Raw genomic sequence first — 24,299 nt, forward strand, 5'->3', positions numbered from 1 at the left:
TTTCTTGCCATATTTAAGAAAATCTTGGGTTTTACGTTTAATGGCAGTAGTGTATTTCTTGAGGCTCTTTTCTTCCACCCTGATTATCACACAGATTACTCTGACAGCGGACCCTGAAGGCCCGTCAGAGCCCAAAAGCAGACCCCAGGCCAGGCGACAGGCTCTGAAGATGCTGCCCTGGGTACTTTCCTCTCCTCCTCCGCCGATAGACGGGTCCTTTGGATCTCACTAGGTTTCCACACTGGCTCCACTGGCACAGCCGTGACTCCCTTTTGTCACATCCACCTATCCTTTTGACTCTTCACATTTGTGTACTTCCTCTGCTCTTATTTACTTCATGTTTATTTTTAGATTAACTCACATTTTATTCTTATTTTAAGTGGAAACTTTTGGAAGCAGCCTAAGTGTCTTTTGACAGATGAATGGATACAGAAATTTTGGTACATATAAACCACTGAATATTATTCAGCCGTAAAAAAGGAGGAAATCTTGCCATTTGCAGCAACATGGATGGACCTCGAGGGCATTATGCTCAGTGAAATAAGCCAGAGAGAGACTAATACCATATGATCTCCCTTATATGTGGAAATAAAAAAAATCAAGCTCATAGAAACAGGACAGATTGGTGGTTGCTGGGTTGTGAGGGGTTGGGTAGGTGAAAATCAGTGCAGGGGGTCAAAAGGTACAAACTTGCAGTTATAAAATAAATAAGTCCTGGGAATAGAATGTACAGCATGAGGAATATAGTTAATGACACTGTATTGCGTATTTGAAAGTTGTTGAGAGAACAGGTCTTTTTTTTTGGTATGAAGTGTTTTTTTTTTTTTTGAAGTAAAATTGATTTACAGTGTTGTGTTAGTTTCAGGTATACAGCAAAGTGATTCAGTCATACGTACATATATATCTATTTTTTCAGATTCCTTTCCATTATAGGTTATTACAAAATATTGAGTTCCCTGTGCTATACTGTAGGTCCTTGTTGGTTATCTAATGTATATATAGTAGTGTGTATGTGTTAATCCCAAACTCCTAATTTATCCCTCCGAGAGAATAGGTCTTAAAAGTTCTCATCACAAGGAAAAAATGAGTAACTGTGGTGAAGGATGCTAACTAGACTTTTGTGGTGATCATTTTGCAATATATACAAATATGGAATCATTGTGGTGTATACCTGAAACTAATATAATGTTATATGTCAATTATAATCTCTATAAAAACAATGTACAAAATCTGCGACTTTCTCTCAGATGGTTCAGCCATAAAATAAAACATCTATGTGTGTATGTCCAAAAAAAAAAAAGAGGAGACCCTACTGTACAAGTGAGAAAAGAGCATCACTTGTATATTGTGTTATCACAATAAAATGATAACATCCAAGACGGCTACTCAACACAGGGTAGGTAAAGTGTCACAGAGGAGTTAAAGGCTGGTAAGCACCAAACTGAGGCTTCGTCCTTGAGATGACACTTTATTACCATACGGCGCAATTTTAGTTGATGCCCTGTCATATACCACCTAAAGCATCCAGGCATCTCTCGCTGTGAAAAACATTAGGGTGCTAATGCCTCCTAATTAAATATCTAGATCCCACCTAGAGAGGTCGTGCTTGAATCTATGAGATTTCTAAACCTCATAGGTTCAGGACTACCCTGGTGGTGCGGTGGTTAAGAACCCGCCTGCCAATGTAGGGGACACGGATTCGATCCCTGGTCCGGAAAGATCCCACATGCTGCGGAGCAGCTAAGCCTATGCGCCGCAACTACTGAGCCTGCTCTTTGGAGCCCGCCAGCCATGACTGCTGAGCCTGCATGCCACAACTACTGAAGCCCACGTGCCTAGAGCCCATGCTCCGCAACAAGAGAAGCCACCGCAATGAGAAGTCCGCTCACTGCAACAAAGAGTAGCCCCTGCTCACCCAACTAGAGAAAGCCCCCGCGCATCAACGAAGACCCAATGCAGCCAAAAAATAAATAAATAAATTTATTTAAAAAAAAAACCTCATAGGTTCAAATAATAAGATTACAAATGACTAAATAATGTAACAAAGGTGGAACTGCCCAGCAGAGTGTGGCACGTAATAATCTCACAATAAATTCTGACTGAATTTTTATGTGCAAACTATGAAATACTATGTAAATGAGGTGATTATTATCGTAGCATGCGTGGGTTGATAAAATGACAGTCCCTGATGGAATGGGGCTGGTCAACCTGGAAGAGAGAAGAAAGTGGCCGTGGTCAACTCAGGAAATCCCTAGGAAACTAGATGTGGATTTGAAGTGTCCAAAAGGAAGAAAGGAGGAAGCACAGAAAAGATCGAATTCACCACTCACTTCAGTTTGGTCCAGAGCTGTCTTTGAATTCTGTGCCACTCAAAGCAGACTTCATTTTGGATAAATCTTCAGCACCAGTAACTTTTAGAGTCAGTTGTAGTCCCCAGAGAACTTTTATTGCATTAAATGAGGAAACCAACTCCTAAATAAAGGGAAAAATTACTACCAATCATTCTTCAAATGCAAGAGAAATACTATGATTGCTTATTCATGTGTCCAAAATATTTTCTTTACTTGTAATAAATCAGTGTAGAAAAAAAATTTCTTTTTTTAATTAATTAATTTATTTTTGTCTTTGTTAGGTCTTCATTGCTGTGTGCAGGCTTTCTCTAGTTGCGGCGAGCAGGGGCTACTCTTTGTTGCGGTGCACAGGCTTCTCATTGTCGTGGCTTCTCTTGTTGCGGAGCATGGGCTCCAGGTGTGCAGGCTTCAGTAGTTGCAGCACGTGGGCTCAGTAGTTGTGGCTCACGTGCTCTAGAGTTCAGGCTCAGTAGTTGTGGCGAGCAGGCTTAGTTGCTCCATGGCATGTGGGGTCTTCTGGGACCAGGACTCGAACCCGTGTCCCCTGCATTGGCAGGCAGATTCTTAACCACTGCGTCACCGGGGAAGCCCTAGAAAAAGAATTTCATGACATGTGTCAGGCTAACAGAAATTGATCTTAATCACAGTTTACCTTGGTAAAACAGTGTGGAATTTGCAAAGCATTTTCATATATTATAACTATTTGGCCTTCACCACAGACCTTTGAATATCCAAAGCTTCTTTTCTTTAATATCTATTTGGTATAACACTTCATAGGTATAGATTTCATGCTCCTCGAAATCCTATTACCTGCCTTTATGTTTTTGCTATGGGTTGAGGGGAAATTATAAGAAACTTTGTGTATCAGTTTCTCCATTGGCAGTTTGGGGAACCGCAATGTGCATAAAAGATAATCAAGATAATTTTGGTGAGTGAACGTTTTATAAGGTAATCTATCGAAATGCAAACTGAATTTGGAATTGTAACTCAGTTCTACAGACCATTGCACTGTGGGTGCTGCCCCCCAGCCGGGACTTCGGTGCTGATGGGAAAGATAACTCTCTGAGCTCAGAAGGACAGTGCAGGCTCTGCCAGCTCGTACAATCTGCAGCTTTCTGGCCAGGATTGCAGGAGCGCGGCTTCTGCATCTGCCAAGGCAGAAAGAACAAGAGGCTGAGCAGATGAGAGTCAGGAAAGAAGAGGCCTCCCTGTTACCTGAGGTTGCACTGGCTTGGGCTTGTCCAGAAGCTATTTCCCCCGTCAAAGTCACTTGGAGAGCACTGACCATACCAGAATAATCAGCATTCTCGGTGGCTGGCTGGAGGGTGAGTCAGGATCCTAAATTCTGGCTGCAGTGCTGGGGAAAATGGCAGCATCGTGAAGAAAGTACGTCATGAAGTCAGCAGCTTCCGAGGGTCGAAATGCTGAGAAGCATGGGTTTGTGATGCAATAACGCGTCTGAATTCCTCCTCTGAATGAGGCAAAGGGTTTGTTAAAAGCAAACGTAAGGATGCCTGGCATTTGCCCTGCAGCAGGCAGAGGCTTTGATGCTGTCTGGCTGGCATCCTGCATGCCACCATTAAAACATATAGTTGGCATATAACAGAGGCAAAGGTGGTTCTACAGAGCGTTGGGGAGAGGGCAGCCGTCTCCGCAAACGCAGTGTGGGCAGCCTGAATGAAACCCCTCTGTCCCTTCATCCAAATGCAAGTTTCAGAAATTCTTTATCAATTCCGACTCTACATCACTTTGAGAAACAGTTATCACTAAACCATCAATAAGCCCAACATCGTATAACTGACAGAGGATTGGTGTCCAGAACATATAAAGAACTCTTTCAAGTCAGTAGGAAAATGGTAAACAACAAAATAGAAAAAATGAGCAACTCAGCCTTTCTCACAAGAGGAAACTTGAATGGCCTACAAATGTATGAAGTATGTTCAACCTCACTGTGATGTGGGAAAAAGACAAGATACCGGGTGGAAACATGTGCACACAAAAACCTTTACACAAATGTTCACAGCAGCTTTATTTGTAATGCTTGAAGATTATGTAACCAGGTAGGGCAGGTGGTCTCTGGAGAAAGAGAACCAGGCATGGCTTTCTTGACATAAGAGAAGCCATTTTGGGTCTAAGCCATGTTGGTATCGAAGCCTGGCCACAGTGCTTGCCCTTGAACAAGTCTCAGTAATTAAGGATCTTAAGGGAAGTGAGGGAATGCAAGAATAAAGGAAAAGCAGTCAAGAAACAATAGTTCAGCAATAAAATAGAGTCCTAGTTCTTCCTCAAGAGTTATACATAACATACATGTCTTTGAGTTCTGCAGGAACTCAACGTTGCAGCCGTTCAGTCTCTTGAGCGCAGAGGTGGATGCACAGACCTGTGCATGAGACACACTTGTATAGAACTAAACAACACACACACAGAGTACTAGTAAAATTGAGGACGGCTGAACAGAATCAGTGGGCAGTATCGACTTCAATATCCTGATTGTGACATTGTATTATGCAAGATGTTACTATTGGGGGAAGTCGGGTAAAGAGTACATCTGATCTCTCTGTATTATTTCTTTCAACTACACATGAATCTACAGTTATCTCAATAGAAGCAAACAAACAAGAGAGACCCCATGTTTCACCCATCAGATAGGCAAAAATTAAATCATCTCACAGTATAAAATGTTGGCAAAGATTTGAGAAACATGGCACCCTTAGCCACTGCAGCTGGGAGTATACTTTGGTATGGCCACTTTGAGAGTCACATGGCAGGCAACCAGTGAAACGTAAAATACAGCCTGTTCACTGCCAGCACCTCTCCTCTGGGTTTGTATACCGTAGAGAAACTCTCCCACATGTGCCTGAGGAGACCTGTACACAGGAGTGCTTATTACAACATTATATAATAGCAAAAGAGTGGAAATAACATAAATACCCTCCATTAGGGAAATGGATATGGAAATGGATAAATAAAATATAGTATATCTATAATACACAGCAGTAAAAAATAATGAACTAGAAAAGAATACAGATATATGTGTGTATATACATTTATATGGATAGACAGATCTCAGAAACATAATACCAAATTAAAAAAGCAAGATAGGGGCCCCGGTCTGGAAGGATCCCACATGCCGTGGAGCGGCTGGGCCCGTGAGCCATGGTCGCTGAGCCTGCGCGTCCGGAGCCTGTGCTCCGCAACGGGAGAAGCCGCCACAGTGAGAGGCCCGCGTACCGCAAAAAAAAAAAAAAAAAAAAAAAGCAAGATAAAGATTGATATTTATTCATTCAGCAACTATTTGAGTGCCTTTCATGTATAGGGAGCCATTCTAGGAGGTGGAAGTATAGCAGAAAACAGACAAAGCAAGACAAAGTCCCTGCCTTGCAGCTTTTAGGTTCTTGTAAGGGAACACAAACAAGTAAGCAGATAGATATGATACTATGTATGTATTGTTTGATATATATAAACCATATATAAAAATTATATAAACCTATATTTATATAATTAAATTATTCATATTATAGATTATATATAAATTTTATATAATTTATACATATGGTAATATATAAGTTATAGAATATATAATACAATATTATAAATTTTACATATTTATAAAAATTTTATATTTAAATAGTCTGCCCAAGTTTATACATTTAATGTATACATACATTTATTTATGTAATATAAAAAATGGACCAGAAGGATATATACCATTTGCATGATATTGGGAGGAAGAGAAAGAAGTGGGACTTGGGGTGGGGATGGTTAAAGGGAACATTAGCTGTAACTGTAATATTTAATTACCTAAAAGCCATTCTTCAGCCAGGTATAAATTCAGACATTCTCTTTTGTAGTTATAATACATAATTGGAGGACATTTTCATAGTCCTTATGAAAATGTAGAGTCTAAAAGTTTATGTTTCTTAAATTGAAGTCTGAGTATATTTCTCAAGATTGAGAAATTGATTATTGATTCATCCTTGCCAAACTCATAAGTTACTAATTTATAAACTAGAATGGCCATTTGTGTAAATTTCCACAGAAAAGGGCTGGAGACACAATGAAGAAATGTATAGTATTAGATTTGGGCCCTCCTTTTCTTACCTCCACTGCAGTTAACTGGACTAATCAGGGCACAAGCACAGCTAACAGCCCTTATGACATGTGGGTGGCACCTGTTTTCATATTAAAAACATCAGTTTTTTTTCACATTAAAAAAATGTATTGAAGTATAGTTGATTTATAATGTGTTAATTTCTACTGTACAGAAAAGTGTTTCTGTTGTGTATATGTGTGTGCGTGTGTGTGTGTGTATATATATATATATATATATATATATATATACACACACACACATTCTTTTCCATTATAGTTTATCACAGGATATTGAATATAGTTTCCTGTGCTGTATAGGAGGACCTTGTTCTTTATCCATTCTATCTATACCAGTTTGCTGCTAATCCCAAACTCCCAATGCATCCCTCCCCCTTGGCAACCACAAGTCTATTCTCTATGTGAGTCTATTTCTGTTTCGTACATAAGTTCATTTGTGTCATATTTTAGATTCCACATATAAATGATATCATATGGTATTTCTTTCTCTTTCTGACTTACTTCACGTATATGATAATCTCTATAGGTCCAGTCATGTTGCTGCAAATGGCATTATTTCTTTCTTTTTTATGGCTGAAGAAACATCAGTTCTTTTTAGCACTTGAAGGAACTCTGTGCAACTCTATAGGTCTTCTTTAAATTTAAATTTAAAATGAAACTAAAATGAGACTAAATACTATGAGATTAGACTAAATGTCCTTCTAGGTTTTAGATCCTAATTCACCCAATTATATAATAGTTCTTTTAAAATTTAATCTTTAAAAATCAATTACATTATGTTTATAGATTATGAGAGCTACATGATCCAATTTTACACTGTATAATGCTCTCTCAAAACACAATGTAAGACATCTTGTAAAATACTCTTTGGGCACAATTTAAACACACCATTATCTTGCTATTCACTACGTATTTCAAAGTTTAAATAAAGTAGATGCTTGACATGAAATTACTTTAAAATATATATATATTTATTTATTTATTTGGCTGCACTGGGTCTTAGTTGCAACACGAGGGATCTTCATTGCGGCATGCGGGCTGTTAGTTGCGGCATGCGGGATCTTTTAGTTGCGGCATGTAGGATCTAATTCCCTGACCAGGGATCGAACCCGGGCCCCCTGCATTAGGAGCACGGAGTCTTAACCACTGGACCACCAGGGAAGTCCCGAAAGTACTTTTTTAAAATGAATGCATCTACTTTTCTATTAATAAAAAAAAGATGGGTGGTTTTATTTTGAAACTTTTAAACTATTTGCAGATAAAGTTTTTCTTTTACCAGTTAGTTTGCAGAAGTAGAGATAGTTTCAACATAAGGTCACAGAGGAGGAAGCCAACCAATGGAAAGCTCACTAAATGATTAGTCAGTGTTTCATACTTTCCTTGTCATCAGCTATCCTTCCCCACTCTGTCACTTTAAGGAGTCAATGGGAAATTGCAGGATTCAGTCTCAATAACTACTGGGAGGCTGGAAGCTTTGTGTGAAGCACTTCAGCCGCCCTTGTTTGAAGACTGCCCAGTCATTTATTTACTCTCTGACCTTGGGCAGATTACTTAAATTCTCTGGACCTATTTCCCCATAGGAATAATAAAAGTACTTATCTCACAGGGGTTTTGTGAAAACTTACAAAGAGGTTATAAACAATGCCTGGTGTATAGTAAGCACTCAGTACATAATGATAATAACAATAATGATGGATAATACTTTATAGTAATTACTTTATGCCAGGCACTGTAACAAGAACTCTCTCTATATTACCTATTAGCTATTTTTTTTAAGGGAATTCCTTTATTTTTATTATTTATTTATTTAGTTTTGGCTGTGTTGGGTCTTCGTTTCTGTGCAAGGGCTTTCTCTAGTCGCGGCAAGCAGGGCCCACTCTTCATCACAGTGCACAGGCCTCTCACTACCGCACCGCTCTTATTGCGGAGCACAGGCTCCAGATGCGCAGGCTCAGTAGTTGTGGCTCACGGGCCTAGTTGCTCCGCGGCATTGGGATCTTCCCGACCAGGGCTTGAACCCGTGTCCCCTGCATTGGCAGGCAGATTCTCAACCACTGTGCCACCAGGGAAGCCCACCTATTAGCTATTATTAGTACTGTATAACTGCTTCCTATTTCAGGATTTAGCTTAGTAAGCTATGTTTCTGCTTTAGAAGCCGACATGAGAGGTGGAAACAATTTATCCTCCTTATCCTTAGTTGCATACTTTCCAAGCAAAGTCAGAGACTATTTCCCTGTTGGCATGGAAGGGTTTAGAAGGATATACACAGTGTCATCTCCATTTAACAGCACGATCTAAGGCCTGTGCTGGACAGTCAGGCCTTTTAGGCAGAAATTAGGAGTCGGCAGATATTGCTGCTCAACTGGCACTCATTTGAAAGAATCCTGAATCATGCTGAATCACAGCATTTTAGCTGGTCCTTTGAGGACACTGAACACTTCTTTTGGCCCGTGTCATCCTGCAAGATCTTCAAGGGCATGGTCTGTGTCTTGACTCACCTTTGTAACCCCTGCAATGCTGCGCACAATACCCTGGGTTAGACTGAACATTGGAGGGCAGGAGGGGATAAAATACATCTCCAGGGGAGGGAAACATAATAGGAGCCTCTTCCTTCAAATACACTTGGCAGCTTATCTTTTGAGTGGGGTGGCCTTTTCCCTTTATTTTCAAACATCGCTAGTGAAACAGGTGTACCGAGGCACATATCCACGCAACACGAGTCACTGTAGTTCAGCTCCATCCCAGACCTTCTCTGGGTCAGTCAGAATGCCTCATGACCAGACTGGCTCTATTAATAATAGTCATTACGGAAAGCTGGACGCCAGGTCGAGAGTAGTCATTGCGGAAAGCTGGACGCCAGGTAGAGAAAAGCCATTAGCTGTTCCTCCCAGAGCCAAACAGCAAAGACCGCATCATGTTTCCATTCCTCTACTTAAGTCTTTTAAACCTATAGAAGAACATTATGTCTAATATCTTTATTTCACACCCACCTTATTTTATTATTTTTATTTTTATTTTTATTTTTTTGCGATATGCGGGCCTCTCACTGTTGTGGTTTCTCCCATTGCGGAGCACAGGCTCTGGACGCACAGGCTCAGCGGCCATGGCTCACGGGCCCAGCCGCTCCGCGGCATGTGGGATCTTCCTGAACTGGGGCACGAACCCGTGTCCCCTGCATCGGCAGGCGGACTCTCAACCACTGCGCCACCACGGAAGCCCCACCCACCTTTTTTTTTTAAGTTTTTTTTTTTAATATTAGGAACATTCAGTCCCTGCGTCTATAATGAATAGCAGATATTTTATGTAGCACTGTGGTTGGAATGGTAAACAAAAATCAAGTCAGAAAATATTAATTTATGGTTCCTACGACAATTTTAATTCATCCTCCTGGTGTGGCGTGGAGGCACCCAGGCTGGACTTCCTACATAGACTCTTGTGTTGCGCTGACTCACTGTTAGGGCTTAGGAAATCACTAGTTGTGTCTGCAATTACCACACTACGCCTTACCTCAAGATATTATAAAGATTCAGCAGTTAGGGAGGGGAAGTCCATGAAGCTGTATAAGCTTCTTGGTAATAAAACTATGTAAGCACAAAATACCATTTTATTATTGGTCACTCTCGTGTTGTAACTTAATGCATAAAGTGCCAGGCAACTCAGTCTTATTGGAAATGGGGACTTTTCATACTTAATTTTAAAATATTTTTACTTTAAATTGCCTTAACAACAGTTAAAAAAAAATCATTGGCCCTTAAAATAGTCCATCCACTCTGATAATTGCTACCCTCTCTTGAGCACTACGTTGAACACAATCTGCTAAATGCTTTACAATAATTAAGTGATTTGAATCAGGTTTAACCCTGACTGTCAGCATCTGAGCTCTTAACCACTCTGCTATACTACCTCCTCACAACATGATTTAAGAAGCCATACAGCCTTGCGACTAGGATTCAAATGAGGTGAAACCGGGGGCAAATGAATAGCTCAAGTCTACACAGCCACCTGCGGAACTAACGCTACAAACAAGGTCTGATCACCCCAGTTTTAACATCTTAATAACAAGATAGGAGCGCTTACTTTCCAAGTGTAAGTCATTAAAAGAATGAAAAATACACTCCTGGCATGCATCAGCCAACATGGGCCGCAGACTAACCTCAAGAGCACGCCAAGTTTAGTATGAGACTGAAGTGATTTTAGGGCCTTTTAGGGCTCAAGAGACTGAGGACTCTTACTTTTTTTTAAATTTTATGTTTTTAATAAAGGCCATTCCCAAATGGGACACAAAATTCTGTAACTTCTGACTTTACCACTGAACAGTTTGACTTTATTCCTCCATGACAGAATATCTATGCTATATATACAAAATGTCTTGTGGAGAAAATCTAAAGGCTTTTCGGGACCGTGACAGCCCAGGCCGGGTGGCCCTCCTGTCGCAGGGAACGTCACTCATCACATGCTCCTCCGGTGACAAGGGTGTTGGGACCGAGGTCGCGGGCCGTCCTTCCACCCCCGCCCGCTCCCCAGTGAGGGACTTTTATTTGAAAGGGGGTGTTATCAGTCCTGCAAGTGGGAGCTGCGAGGCCTCCGGGGCTCTGCCTGGGCCGCAGAAAAACCCAAACGAATCTCAGGCCCACGCAGCCACGGCCACCTGCGTGACTGGGCAGTCCGACTTCCCCAAACCGAGAGGCCCCGGAAGTGGGGCCGGGCTCCTGCAAGGTCCGCGGGCACACGCTTTCCGGAGCCCGCCACCGGGAGAAGTCCTCCCGGCCCCACGCGCACCACAGCCGCCTCCCTGAGACCCCATCTCGGCGCCCCTCGGCGCTGCTGCCAGAACGGTCGCTGAGCCAGGACGCCGACATCCCCGATCCAGAGAAGCCGGCTCTCGGGGCGGGAAGGCCTCACGCGGGGCACGGCGGGAAGGGCCGCGCGCTCAGGGGAAGAGCCCCGCCCGACGCGGCGCGTCGGGCGGGGCGGCTCTCCCCACAGGCGGCCCTAATTGGACGGCCGAGCCCCGCGCGCTGATTGGCTGCGTGGGCGAGGCGGAGGCGAGCCGTGCGCAACGGCGTGTGTGGGGCCGTGTGCAGACCCGCGTGTGGCGCAGGCGAGGACCCTGAAAATAAACAGCCGCTGCCTCGCGAGCCGCCTCCTCGGCCTGCGTCCGAGTCTCCGCCGCTGCGGGCCCCTCCGACGCCGAAGGTGAGGCCGCGAGCATGCCGGGGGCCGCGGGCGAAGGGTCTGGAGCAGGGAGGCGGCGATGGCGGCCGCACTCCGGCCTGCGCCGCTGCTGCGTCAGGCGGGAAACGGGCCGCCACCGCCCGGCCCCGGACTGCGCCCCGCGGCCGGCCGCCCTCCCGCCCTGCCTGCCGCCCGGGACGCGGGGCCGCCGCAATCGGGCCGCCGGGCCCAGGCCGCAGCCTCGCCGCGGACGAGGCCGCGCGTCCTTGGGGCCGAGGCGGGGGCTCCGGGGTCGCGGAACGTAGGGCGGGGGTGGATTTGGCGGGAACGTGCGAGGAGGGGGCCGTGTGTGGGGGAGGGCCCTGGAGCAGCGGGGGGCACGGGGGCTGGGCCTGGCGCGGGCCATGTGCCAGGGGCTGTGTGGGCTTAGCTGGGGCCTTGGCGAAGTCCTCCGTTTAGGGTGGGGGGACACCCCGCCGGAAGGCCCGTGTGGCTTCGGGACTCGCTCTGCCTACTTCCCGATAGCTTCTCGCTTCTTGAATTTTTATCGTCATTGACATGCTAAGTTACTTGTTTTACGGTGCTGTTCGGGAAGGGGCAGATAAGGCCCAATTTTCTTGAGTCAACACTAATTTAAGTTACGGAGGCTTTTGAAAAACCCCGTTATCAGAAAAAAGCATGAATTTGTCAAACTTCCAAAATCATGGCAGCAGTAGTAACCTTTGCATCATCTCTTGGACAGGTGAAACGAATACAGTTTAATCTAAAAACGAGGCGAGAAAATTAATTAGCCAAACTCCATTTGGATTTTCCAAACGTGAAAACCTATTTTAGAATGGCATAATGGCCCACATTTGGGTTTGGGTGTTGATTTTATTATGGGTAAAGCTTGTGCTTGTTGCCACATGTTAACCACATGGCCGCAGCTACAGGGCACTTCCATAGGAAGTGACTACATCTGGTTTTAGGGGTCTTAGGAAAAGAAAACATTGCTCAGTTTTCATCTGTGACTTCAGATAGTGTGTTTCAGGCATTATTCAGAAGGATCCACAGAAAGGGTAGGGTAAAGAAGCCAAGAGTCGGGATTAGTTTTTTTTTTTTTTCAGGAGGATTAATTTACGTTCTCATCTTGTACCCCCAAATGACAAGCTTTTAAAAACAGTTTTTTCCCTTTTTCCTATTGTTTGACGCAGTTTGGGGAGAGAAACATAACCAGTTAATTTCTGCATCAGTGAATTAACCTTAATTTAAATTAAGAACTTTGTTATTCGTTTGCTCAAGCCCTATAAGTTGAGTGTAAGGTTTTGAGGTTCTAAAGAGATGGATGAAAAGAAGTTCCTACCTCTTAGGCTTTTTTTTTCCCCTCTGCAAAGCAGTTATTTTCAAATGCTTCTTAAAAATTACTGTGATGGAGGCTTAATCAAACACCTACAAAGTGCCTCGTACATAGTTTCACGCTGTTTTTAGTTTGTTGAGCCTGATTCTTGTCTACAAGGAGCTCTCTGTACTGGAATATAAAAGGAATAATTTATTAGGTTCCCAAGGGCTGAATTAAGGACTTAAAATTTTTGCAAATCGCACCTCTTGGCAACAGTATTTGAAAAAAGCTAACAGTATATATTTATGTACTTATCTAATATGTCACAGATAAATTGGGTACGTTTTTCTCAGCAACCAAAGGTCCACATTCCTTTTCATATTGATAAGCTAGGTATTTCATACGTGCAGTCTCTTTAAAATATTTTGAGCCAAATCAGTGGAAAACTTAAGGGGCATTTATTACACTTGTATTTGAACATCTGGAACAGGCCGAATGCTATCTTTTTTAAGGTATTATAAGTGAGTTTTGTAATACAGTTTTGTGATTGGATTCTTTTTACCTTTCTTAAAATCTAATTGAAGTCTGTGGTACCTAAATGGAGGCTTAAGATGGGTACTTAAAGGCAGTAGAACCACAGTTTGACTAATTGGAATGATTGGTCTGTTGTCTAAACGCTTGACCACAAGAGAGATTTTGCTTTTTTTTTTTTTCTTCCCCTTGCAGGAGTGAGAGTTTCTTTTAAGAATTGCTGGCTTCTTTCCTCTTCCTAGCCTTCTGACAGTAAGTGGAGAGCAGAAGACTGATGCCAAGGCATCCTGGCCTGCTCTGTGGAGAACACTCTTTCTGTACTGTCTCATTTAATAGAACTCTTATTCTGGCAGTGTCAGATGCTGCTGCAGTAAGGGCATGCTGTTGAGAGATTCACAGTAAAGTGTACACCATTTTCATGTTGTAAAAAACTGCTGGAATAATAAAATGGAGCTTGTGGCTACCAGCATTCACGTTGTGAGTGGATGGGCTCTGTTAATCAGGACAGAGTGCAGTATGGTGGTCACCTGGAGTTGCTCCATAATTGCAGATGAGGGTGTTAACTAGTGAAGTCAGGTTGCCAGTCTTTGGTCTGTGGTGACACTCCTAAGTTCTGCCTCAGGAAAAAGGTTAAAATCTAAAGTGGCTTTAAATTCATTCATGGGTGTGGATTTTTAGAAACGTCTCGATTCTAGTTTTATTTTGACTTCTCTAAATTGGTGTGCTTTTCTGATAGCATTTTCATGTACAGTATCACTTAAACCTAACAAAAGCCTCTGCAGAGGACTTGGAGCCAACTGTTGAAATCCTGACTCTAGAACTTTCTGAATCGCTTCTCGGCCTTTTGGCTAAGATCAAGTGTAGAACTTTCTGTAGGGCTAGCCAAAAAGTTCTAGAAATAAGATGTTATGGGAAAACCCGAGCGAACTTTGTGGCCAACCCAGTAGTTGTATAGCTTTGGGAAGTCATTTGGTCTCAGATCCTCAGTTTCTTTATTGTAAAATGGGGACAAGGATACATGACTAGCAAGGTTGTAGGGATTACAGATAATGTGTTTATCAATCCTTGACTTACAGTAGGTATTCAGCTACTGATTAAAACCCTTCAGAGCAGGCAGAAATGGGTGTGAGTAGCATTGCTCCCAGGACTGTACTCTGTTCTACAGTATCCTGGCCAGAACGCAGGTAGTGCACAGTATAACTTGCTTCCTTCCGTTCTATCTGTGGTTTATCTTTACTTCAACAGTTGGAAGTGTTTCAGTACCATGTTGGAACTCTGAACCAACTTATTAGGGTGTAAAAATGGGTGAGTGCATTCAAGGGGCAGAAGCTCCACTGTGGTCTCAGTGCAGTTTAGGTCAACGTGGATGAGTCGGGTAACCCTGAGTTTGGGGAAGGTGACTGGAGACACAGCAAATGTGAGTCGATGTGGCTGTGTTAGGAAAACAATCCAACCCGATCCTTATCAACTGCTTTATGGCACGCTCCCCACTCCCGCCTTGCCTGTTGCTACTTATTTTAAATGTATTTATAGAGTCATGGTCTCTTAGTCGTCGGAACGCATTGTTAGTCTTGACCGTATGCCGTTAAGATTTAAGTAGTTTACTGGCTTTGTTCTTAGTGTCAAAAATATGGCAGAATTACATTCACGAAGACATTTGTATTACCATTTGCGTTTTGGTACCAATTCCAGGATTTAAGCCTTAAAGCCTAGACGAGTGCAGTATCTGTAAAAAAGAGGCCTCATAGCTTGGCTTACACGGCCTCACAAGTGCGTCTTTGCAAACCGTATCTTGACGGCCTTACTCCTCCTGCTGCCTGGCATGCCTTGTGCTCCTACCACATCTCTACATGTGATTTATGTCAGTGAAAATTCAATACACAGCAATCGAAATGGAAACAGATCCTGATTTCTGTTGTTGAAAATGTGAAGTCATTAGGAATTCACCCTTTTTCTTGTCTTACCTCTAATCCATTCCCTTCAGGAAGTAGATTTTATGAGATGGGAAGCTTGAGTATAAGCAGAGTTGGGCCCATTTCAAGCCTGCTGTGTAGGTTGGTTTTGTTTGTTTGTTTGTTTTGGCTGTGTCGTGCGGCTTGCAGGATGGATGCCCAGAATCCTAACCACTAGGCCACCAGGGAATTCCCTGAACTGAGTGCTCATCTATCTGTCTACAATCCAACTTAACTGGGAGAAGAGTGGAAAGGCAGGAATAAATGTGAGCAGTGTACATATATCCATACGTTTTTTAAAATTGAGCACCTGTTAAGCACAAGGCACCTGGTAGTAATCTCATTACAGATCAGTTTTATCTTCCTCAAGACAGGAGAGGGGTCAGGTGTCTTGAGGTAACGCAGCAAGTGGTTAAGCTCGGTTAAGTGGTTAGCCCTATAGTCCCCAAGTCTTTTTATACTGTGTGAGGATACATGGGTGTAGATACAGAAATGATTTTTAGCAGCAAAAGGAAGAAAAATATGCTCTCCTACTGCCTGGCAACAGTGAAAATACGGTATTTGTTTTTTAAATTCGTATATATGTTTTGTAGCATTCCATAAAATGTTGCTGAGACTCTGGATGGCAAATTAGAGGTCCTGGCTCAGTTGCTGATTTTAGTGACTAGGAGTAAAAATTTCTCAGTTACATGTGGGGATTTTACTAGACAATCTGAAATACATACTGAATTTAGAGTGATTGTACTCAATCCTTATTGAGTATGTAGTTGAAAATACATCGTTAACTTTTTTTTTTTTTTTTGGGGGGCGGTGCTACACGGCTTGTGAGATCTTAGTTCGAACCCGGGCCCCGGCAGTGAAAGCGCTGAGTCCTAACCACTGGACCGCCAGGGAATTCTCAGCATCACTACTTTAAATTAATGGTGCAGCACCTCTTGTGATAGCAAGAATTCAGGTGTTTTATTGTCAGTACTTTCTGGATTGGATCGGGTCTGTACCAGAAGCACAATTGGTTTCATTCAGCAAATGACTATTGGTGGCCCCCCCCCAAAAAAAACCAACAACAACAACCCAGCAGTTAAAAATACTGTTATACTGCTACTAAAAGGATAATTGTATGGGGTATTATGATTCAAAGGTGAATTACTTGGTGTCTGCTCTGAAGGAATATGATAAAAAGCAAAATGGTAGTGCAGAGTGCCCTGGGTCTTACTAGGGATTAAGGATAGCTCCAGGCTGGGTGGTGTGGTCAGGTTCTTTTATAGAGTTGGCCCTGGAAGGCTGCAAAAGGTTGTGACAAGCGGGAGAGGCGGGGGCAGGGCAGGGCAGTGCTGCACACAGCCAAGAGCAGTGGGAGTCAGGGAGCCATGATAGGTTTGCAGCTTTGTCTTACCACCTCTAGTTTTCCTAAGGAATAATAGCGTGCCATTCTCTAGAGACCTTAGAACTAAGGACATTTGTATGTAAGATGAGTACCAGGATCAGTAGTGTGCCTTAAAAACATAGTGGGAATCAGTTGGGTTAATGTTACTAAAGAGCTCTCTGTCATAAAGGAGTAAATGCAGACCAGCTGATTGAGGTCGGCTTGGCCAAAGAGAGAAACAGTTGGTGGAAAATCCACACTTAGCTTATCAGTTCTTGAGTAGCTAAATTTTTTAAACTAATATTTGTAGGCTAAAAGTAAACGTAAAATTTTAACTGCTGTCTTTATTCAATACACTGACAAACATCTGATGATTCATTGTAACGTATTTCCTTTGTACTTTACCATTATGAAACAAGAGGTCCTTTTAAAGCAGCAGTCTAAAAGGGAGGTTGCCCGGAGCTATCATTTCTTTATCTTTGACAATGCATATTGAATATTGGGTTGTCATTTTTCTAAAAGATAAGTATCTTATGGAAATAAAAAAATTATAAAATACTTAGAACTTGTCAAATTGCCTGGATTACCTTGTGAAAGGAAGTGATCGTTTGTGCAAAGAACTCCTTGGGACCAAGAGTTAATGTGCTCAATTGGTCCCGAGTAAACAGAAGATGCAAAATGAAAATGGGGTTGAGGGGAGGATGACATACCGTAAGCTGCATTTTTCTGTGATCATTTTATGTGCCATTCGTTTTTTAATCATTAGTATTCTCTCTGGTGGAAACCAGCCCTCCACATAACTTAGAATGCCAGCACCCGTATAAGAAGGCAAATGTAATTTTGCAAGAATACGTTTTTAATCTTCGCTGACTGGTTTCATCTGACTAGAAATGTGCATTATGCATTCAGGCACTTTCCCCTACCCCCTTTTGATAATAAGTTTATATGGCAAGTGGCAAGAGTTGGTAGAAAGATTCCTCTGAAGATTTATCCTGGCTCTGATTGCAGAGAGTTGGGATAGGTAATGAGTTCTTTTCAATATTTGATGATGGAGACTTGAAACTTGAGCATAATTTTTAGTCACTAGATTTCTCTACAACGTGTTTTAAAAACTTTGTTTACCATTGTTTGACACTGGAATTAAGGGTAAAACCGTTTAGCTATGGAAGTGTGGAAATGTAAAGGTTACATTGTTTTTAACTAGTTTGTTTTTTAAAGGCCACTTTACTGGGACTTTGTCCTGCAACATTCCATTCTGTTCTATTCCATTCCATTCTATTCTATTCTAGAAATAGCTCGTGCTTATTTTTAGGTTGTTACATAAGAAGTATAAAATGCATTTGCTTTAGTTGGAGTTTTGCTTTTATTTTGAAACAATACCCAATAAAGGAGTCTACTATGAAATTCCAAGTAACCTTGTTTTAAATGTAAAATTACAGAAAAATTTGGAAATGGGAGAATAGAAGAGGGAAAAAATGGTCCCAGTGCTACTGGCATTTTACTTTGGTGTTCCTCTTTGTCTTTTTTCTAATATTTTTAACATACCCTACCATCTAGAGACAAAATTGCCTGCATTTCTTCTAACGTGTCTGCTCTAAATACTGAATCACCACGTAGTGCTGCAGTTTAATTAGGCACTGTGTTAGGTGCTAAGGGCGCAGAGGAGAATGTTTCTTCGTCCACTCCCAGAATCCATACTACAGCTCCACTGGGTTATTCCAATTTTATAACCAGTAAATGACTTCCAGTTGCCCACAGTAAAGTTTACTGGCTTGTAACCATGAAAATGTCCATTAAGTTGGACCTGGAATGAGGTATTACTGATTATTTCTAATAATGGATATTCATGGATACTAACCCTGTAAGTCCCGTCATCTCATTAATAATTGGATTAACATGTATGCATAATCTTAATGATTGTAAAGATCACAAGTTTTATGAAAATATATGTTTTCAATGTGTTTTTCACTTTTAATATATTTCATAATAGATATATAATGCCTACATATATAGTTATGTGATTGTTTTTCTAACCAATATATTGGTTAGAAAAAATGTATTTTTTTTCTTCAGAATAATTATCCAGAAATACACTAAACGGGGAATAAAAGCTAAAAGTAATTTCAAGTGGTTTAATGTTGTCATTTTTAATGTTTTGAAGATCTGGCTGCAGCCATGAGCAGTAATGAATGCTTCAAGTGTGGACGATCTGGCCACTGGGCCCGGGAATGCCCCACTGGTGGGGGCCGTGGTCGTGGAATGAGAAGCCGTGGCAGAGGTGGTTTTACCTCGGATAGAGGTATTTTTGTCGAATAAAAAATTTCGAAGTACTTCAGTATTCGTAAGTATCAAGACTGGTCTAATTAGCCAAATTCTTTTTGTTTCTGCCCAAAATAGGTTTCCAGTTTGTTTCCTCATCGCTTCCAGACATCTGTTACCGCTGTGGTGAGTCTGGTCACCTTGCCAAGGATTGTGATCTGCAGGAGGATGGTAAGCATTTAACACTTCCTCTCCGTCTGAGCACGCTCTACTGTGTTGGAAGACATTTTCCACCTCTGAGGGTGTGTGCTGTGTGGTTTGACCTGTAGCGGCGTCTGTAAGGTTTTATAGTCTTGGTCTGCTTCTTTTCCTTATTGTTGAAGCCTGCTATAACTGCGGCCGGGGAGGTCACATTGCCAAGGACTGCAAGGAGCCCAAGCGGGAGCGAGAGCAGTGCTGCTACAACTGCGGCAAACCTGGCCACCTGGCCCGCGACTGTGACCACGCAGACGAGCAGAAGTGCTATTCTTGCGGAGAGTTCGGACACATTCAGAAAGACTGCACCAAAGTGAAGTGCTATAGGTGAGTTGCTGGCATGCTGCTGGCGGAGAGCTCATTGCAGGGGCTCCTGGAGAGTGAGTTGGCTGTAAATGGGAGGGCCTTGGCGGTAGTACATTCCCTGAGGTGGCTGCGACCGTAGGAGAGGTTTCCGGCCTGCGTAGCCCAACTGTCTGCCTTGGGCAGTGTCCTACCGTGATGCCTGGTGGATTATAGCAGCTGGGCGGCACGGAGCACAACTTTGGAATTTTTAATGGTCTCAAAATAAGAATGTTGGGACTTCGCTGACGGTCCAGTGGTCAGGACTCCGTGCGTGCCTCCACTTCAGGGGGCATGGGTCTGGTCCCTGGTCAGGGAACTAAGATTCCGCCTACTGTGCAGGGTGGGCCCCCCCCACCAAAAAAAAATGTTCTGTTATAATAATTTGGGGTTTTCAGACACTTTGTAGAAAACCGTGTAATTCATACACACAAATCTTTTGTCATGAAACCAGAAGACTCTGCCTGTCTGTGACATATAATAACATGTACACGTGAAAGTGTAAAATTTTATATAAGTTTTGATATGTATATAACTGAAATCTTAGGGGTTAATTTGTGTGAAAGTATAAAACATTGGCCAGTGTTTTGGTTGTGGTGTTGGTTGGGCTCTTATGGCAAAGGTTTTGGTTTTATGCCTTAGGCTGCACAATTGGGTAGCTTCGCTATCAAATTCCTCCTTTTTGGTCTTAGTTTAGGGGATAATAAGACTTACTGTCCTGAAAACAAAACTGTACTGGTTTATTGTTGCTTTTTGTTCTGCAGTAACTATTGCTTTAGTCCAGTTGGGCATTTTCTGAGCGCTATTATGTTGTTCTACTTTCCTTTCTTTAGGTGTGGCGAGACTGGTCATGTAGCCATCAACTGCAGCAAGACGAGTGAAGTCAACTGTTACCGCTGTGGCGAGTCAGGGCACCTTGCACGGGAGTGCACGATCGAGGCCACGGCTTAATTACTGTCCTCTGTCGCCCCTCCTTTTCTGATTGAATCCTCTTCACTGGCCAAAGGTTGGCAGATAGAGGCTACTCCCAGGCCAGTGAGCTTTACTTGCCGTGTAAAAGGAGGAAAGGGGTGGAAAAAAACCGACTTCCTGCATTTAACTACAAAAAAAAGTTTATGTTTAGTTTGGTAGAGGTGTTACGTATAATGCTTTGTTAAAGAACCCCCTTTCCGCGCCACTGGTGAATAGGGATTGATGAATGGGAAGAGTTGAGTCAGACCAGTAAGCCCATTCTGGGTTTCTCGAATATGTTCCCATGTAGGAGGTAAAAACCAATCCTGGAAGTGTCCATGAGCTCTTCCATAAATAACTTTAATTTTAGCATAATGACTGCCTTGGATTGTCTGACCTCAGTAGCTGTTAAATAACATCAAGTAACATCTGTATCAGGCCCTACATAGGACATACAGTTGACTGGGAGTAAACAAAATAAAAACCAAACATGCGTGTTAACGGCTGTGCGAGAAAACTTGGGATAAAAGCCTGAACAGGAACAACTTCCCCGCAGCGTTGATGCTGGGTAAACAGATGGCGATGGCAAAGGTGTAGAACACATTTTTTCAAAGACTAAATCTAAAACCCAGAGTAAACATCTATGCTCAGAGCTAGCATAATTTGGAGCTATTCAGGAATTGCAGAGAAATGCATTTTCACAGAAATCAAGATGTTATTTTTGTATACTATATCACTTAGACAACTGTGTTTCATTTGCTGTAATCAGTTTTTAAAAGTCAGATGGAAAAAGCAACTGAAGTCCTAGAAAATAGAAATGTAATTTTAAACTATCCAATAAAGCTGGAGGAGGAAGGGGAGTTTGACTAAAGTTCTTTCTGTTTGTTTCAGATTTTCATTAATGTATATAGTGCAAAATGCCATATTAAACAGGGGAATGTGGAGGACTGAAAGCTCACAGTTTGGACTTTTCTTTTTGTACTAAGTCATGTCTTCAGTAATGAAAAATAGCTGTTACAAGGAAGCACAGGCTTCAGATACTTTGGGGTCAGTTGTTTTGCAGGGATATAGAAAATTTAATTCGTTCTAATCCATTCATTATAATGATGGCCTTTAGCTCTGTGTTCATTCTGAACAGTTCTAATACCATTGCCGTTTTAGCATTTCATATTTTTCCTGGGCTTTACGGGGATCTGAAATGTTGGATTCCTTCTTTTTTTCCTAGGGTCTGAGCTAGAGTTGAGATGGACCTTCGAAGTTACCTGGTTTAATAAACTCACTTTATAGGTGAGTTACTAGAAGCTTAACTTGCTTGAAGGGTGCCTAGAGCCGGGAACTTGAAGTAAGCTTCCTACCCTATGCCCTCTATACTTTTTTGTCATCCCCCCACCCCACCCCAAACTACATACAGTTAGTGGCACATGCTTCCCCAGGTTAGTTCATTTGTTCCTCCTTCACACCGCCACGTGATTTCACCTTGGATGTATCGTGCATTTTTCACCCTCCATGTAAAGTCTGGTCAGTTTGTGTTGGTGTATCACTGCAGTGTTAAGATTTGGTGTTTCAGCTGTGCTGTGCTAATTCCAGCTTGGTCAAATTAATAGTCCAGAGTAGGCAAGAAAATGAAATCACGACATGGGTTCATTTCCTTTTGAGTACAGGCTTACTTTCTGTTTGAATTTTTTTTAGTTTCTAGCACAAGCATGAGACAGCGTAAGGGAAGCCCTGTTTTCAAAGACATCACTGTTACATGTAATTAAATTCAGGGTTGGGGGCCCGTGCACATGAGGTTATTTTCCCCCAATGTTTCCAACCTCAAGTGGGAAACATAAAACAGCAAACGAGATATTTAAAACTGCTTTGTTCCAACGTAGCACGCTACGTTTGTAGTACCTAGCAGTTGCCTTTTGTTCGAGACCCTTTGATGCACATAATTAAGGACCTATTTGAAACAGACCACAAAGTGTGCTTTCATAAGGTAGCATTTCTTTGCATTGACCTTGATGACTGAACAAGTGCAGTGAGAAAATGTGTTTTACAGGGATATTGAGCTAATTGCTAGGAGCCAATGAGCACTTTGTGTAGGCTTTTAAGTGCTGTCAGGCTTGGTTTTAAGGCTACGTTGTGTTTTTTTTAATGCTGCTTTAGATATCTTTTTAACTCTTTATTTTTTGGCTGCATTGGGTCTTGGTTGCTGTGTGCGGGCTTTTCTCTAGTTCTGGCGAGAGCGGGGTCTGCTGTTCGTTGCGGTGCGTGTGGTTCTCATTGCAGTGGCTTCTCTTGTTGAGCACGGGTTCTAGGCCTGTGGGCTTCAGTAGTTGCAGCAGACAGGTTCAGTCATTGGGGCACACAGGCCCTAGAGTGCACAGGCTTCAGTAGTTGTGGCGAGCGGGCTTAGTTGCTCCGCGGCATGTGGGATCTTCCCGGACCAGGGCTCGAACCCGTGTCCCCTGCATTGGCAGGCAGATTCTTAACCACTGTGCCACCAGGGAAGTCCTTAAGGCTACTTTTTAAAAACAGTTTTCAGATAGTAACATTGCCTTGATACATGAATGGTTTTGTCAAAAGTGAGGCTTGTTTGGAGGTAGCATCTTTCACCTGTTAGCGTTTGCCTCCCTTTTGCGTAGTTGTAGAATAGCTATTTCTCCTCAACTTCTTGAAGCTTCTTGATCAGGGACTTCAGTGAGTGGACCAGGAGGAGCTCTTGCCTACAAGCCTGTTTTGAAGGGTTTTGTAAGTAGTATTTAGAATAACCAGTACAGCGAACACTTACGTGTCCCCACCCCTAGATTTAACAGCGAACAGTTATCCAGAGGTGTTTGTGAGTAAGTTGTAGGTGTGACTGTTTTGGCATGCATCTTGTGGGAACTAGGATGTCCTCTCTCAGCACCACGATACCACTGTCATGCTTAAGAAATTTGACATTATTTCCCTAGTACCATCTGATCCCTAATACAACTGTTGAGATAGCCCCAGTTGTATCAAAAAAGCCTTGCATAGCCAGTTTTCCCAAACCAGGATCCAGTCAGGGTTTGTAAGTTGCATTTGGTTGGTACGTTTCCTCAGTCTCTCCTGACAGTTACCAACTTTTCCCGCCTCATAAGCTTGATTTTTTTTTTTTTTTGAAACTGGCACGATTTTCTTGAGTGTCCTGTGTTTACTAATTGATTTTCTTTGGTGTCATTTCACTGGTTTATATCCCCTTTATTTCCTGGTCTACAGGCTTGATGATTAGGGTCAGCTTGAACTTGTGTTGGCGAGAATGTCTTCAAAGTGTGTAATGTTGTATTACATCAGTTTTACTCTTGATACAGAACTTGATCATTTAAGGCAGTCTCTTTTTTTTTGCTTTGTAGTGGTGTGCATTTCTCTTGAATAGGAATATCTCGGTCTTCATTATCCATTCACTTGATGATTTTAGCATTTATTGACCCCCGTGCAGATATTGATTTGAGTTCATAAACTTGTTAACGCAGTTGGGAGAAATGGAGAATTCGCTCCCTGGTTCAGCAAAACCGGGTGGTACTGAGTGATACAGTGCCCTTCATGGTTTTGAGGTTCCCGGTAAATACTGAATATTACCCATTAAGGAAAAGTTGATTTTCTTAATAGAAATAGTCAAATTTCTGTTGAGGTTGTAGGGAAAAGAGTGCCTTGAAGGATTTTGTCTGGGAAGATTGTGGCTGTTGAGC

At 42.4% G+C, this 24,299-nt stretch overlaps 1 protein-coding gene and 1 non-coding gene across 9 annotated transcripts in view; one reads left to right on the forward strand and one right to left on the reverse strand.

The window, feature by feature from the left end:
* The window catches only part of CNBP (CCHC-type zinc finger nucleic acid binding protein), a 48,878-nt gene extending 27,411 nt beyond the window's left edge, over nt 1–21,467 (forward strand). Inside the window, exons 1-5 of one of the 8 annotated variants that reach the window (XM_004284333.3) lie at nt 11,498–11,657; nt 18,962–19,099; nt 19,198–19,290; nt 19,443–19,641; nt 20,490–21,467. In XM_004284333.3, coding sequence (XP_004284381.1) covers nt 18,976–19,099; nt 19,198–19,290; nt 19,443–19,641; nt 20,490–20,607 — 534 coding nt within the window. In that variant the 5' untranslated portion in view covers nt 11,498–11,657; nt 18,962–18,975 and the 3' untranslated portion in view covers nt 20,608–21,467. Of the gene's footprint in view, nt 1–11,497; nt 11,658–13,712; nt 13,738–18,961; nt 19,100–19,197; nt 19,291–19,437; nt 19,642–20,489 lie in introns of those variants that run through there. The other 7 variants (XM_049693724.1, XM_004284334.3, XM_049693727.1 and 4 more) reach the window with 7 other exon arrangements.
* On the reverse strand, nt 7,550–7,622 carry TRNAR-CCU (transfer RNA arginine (anticodon CCU)). The gene has a single exon. It is a non-coding gene; the product is annotated as a tRNA-Arg (tRNA).
* Nucleotides 21,468–24,299: the final 2,832 nt, after the last annotated feature.

The sequence above is a fragment of the Orcinus orca genome, chromosome 10 (assembly GCF_937001465.1).
Source record: "Orcinus orca chromosome 10, mOrcOrc1.1, whole genome shotgun sequence".
NCBI lineage: Eukaryota > Metazoa > Chordata > Mammalia > Artiodactyla > Delphinidae > Orcinus > Orcinus orca.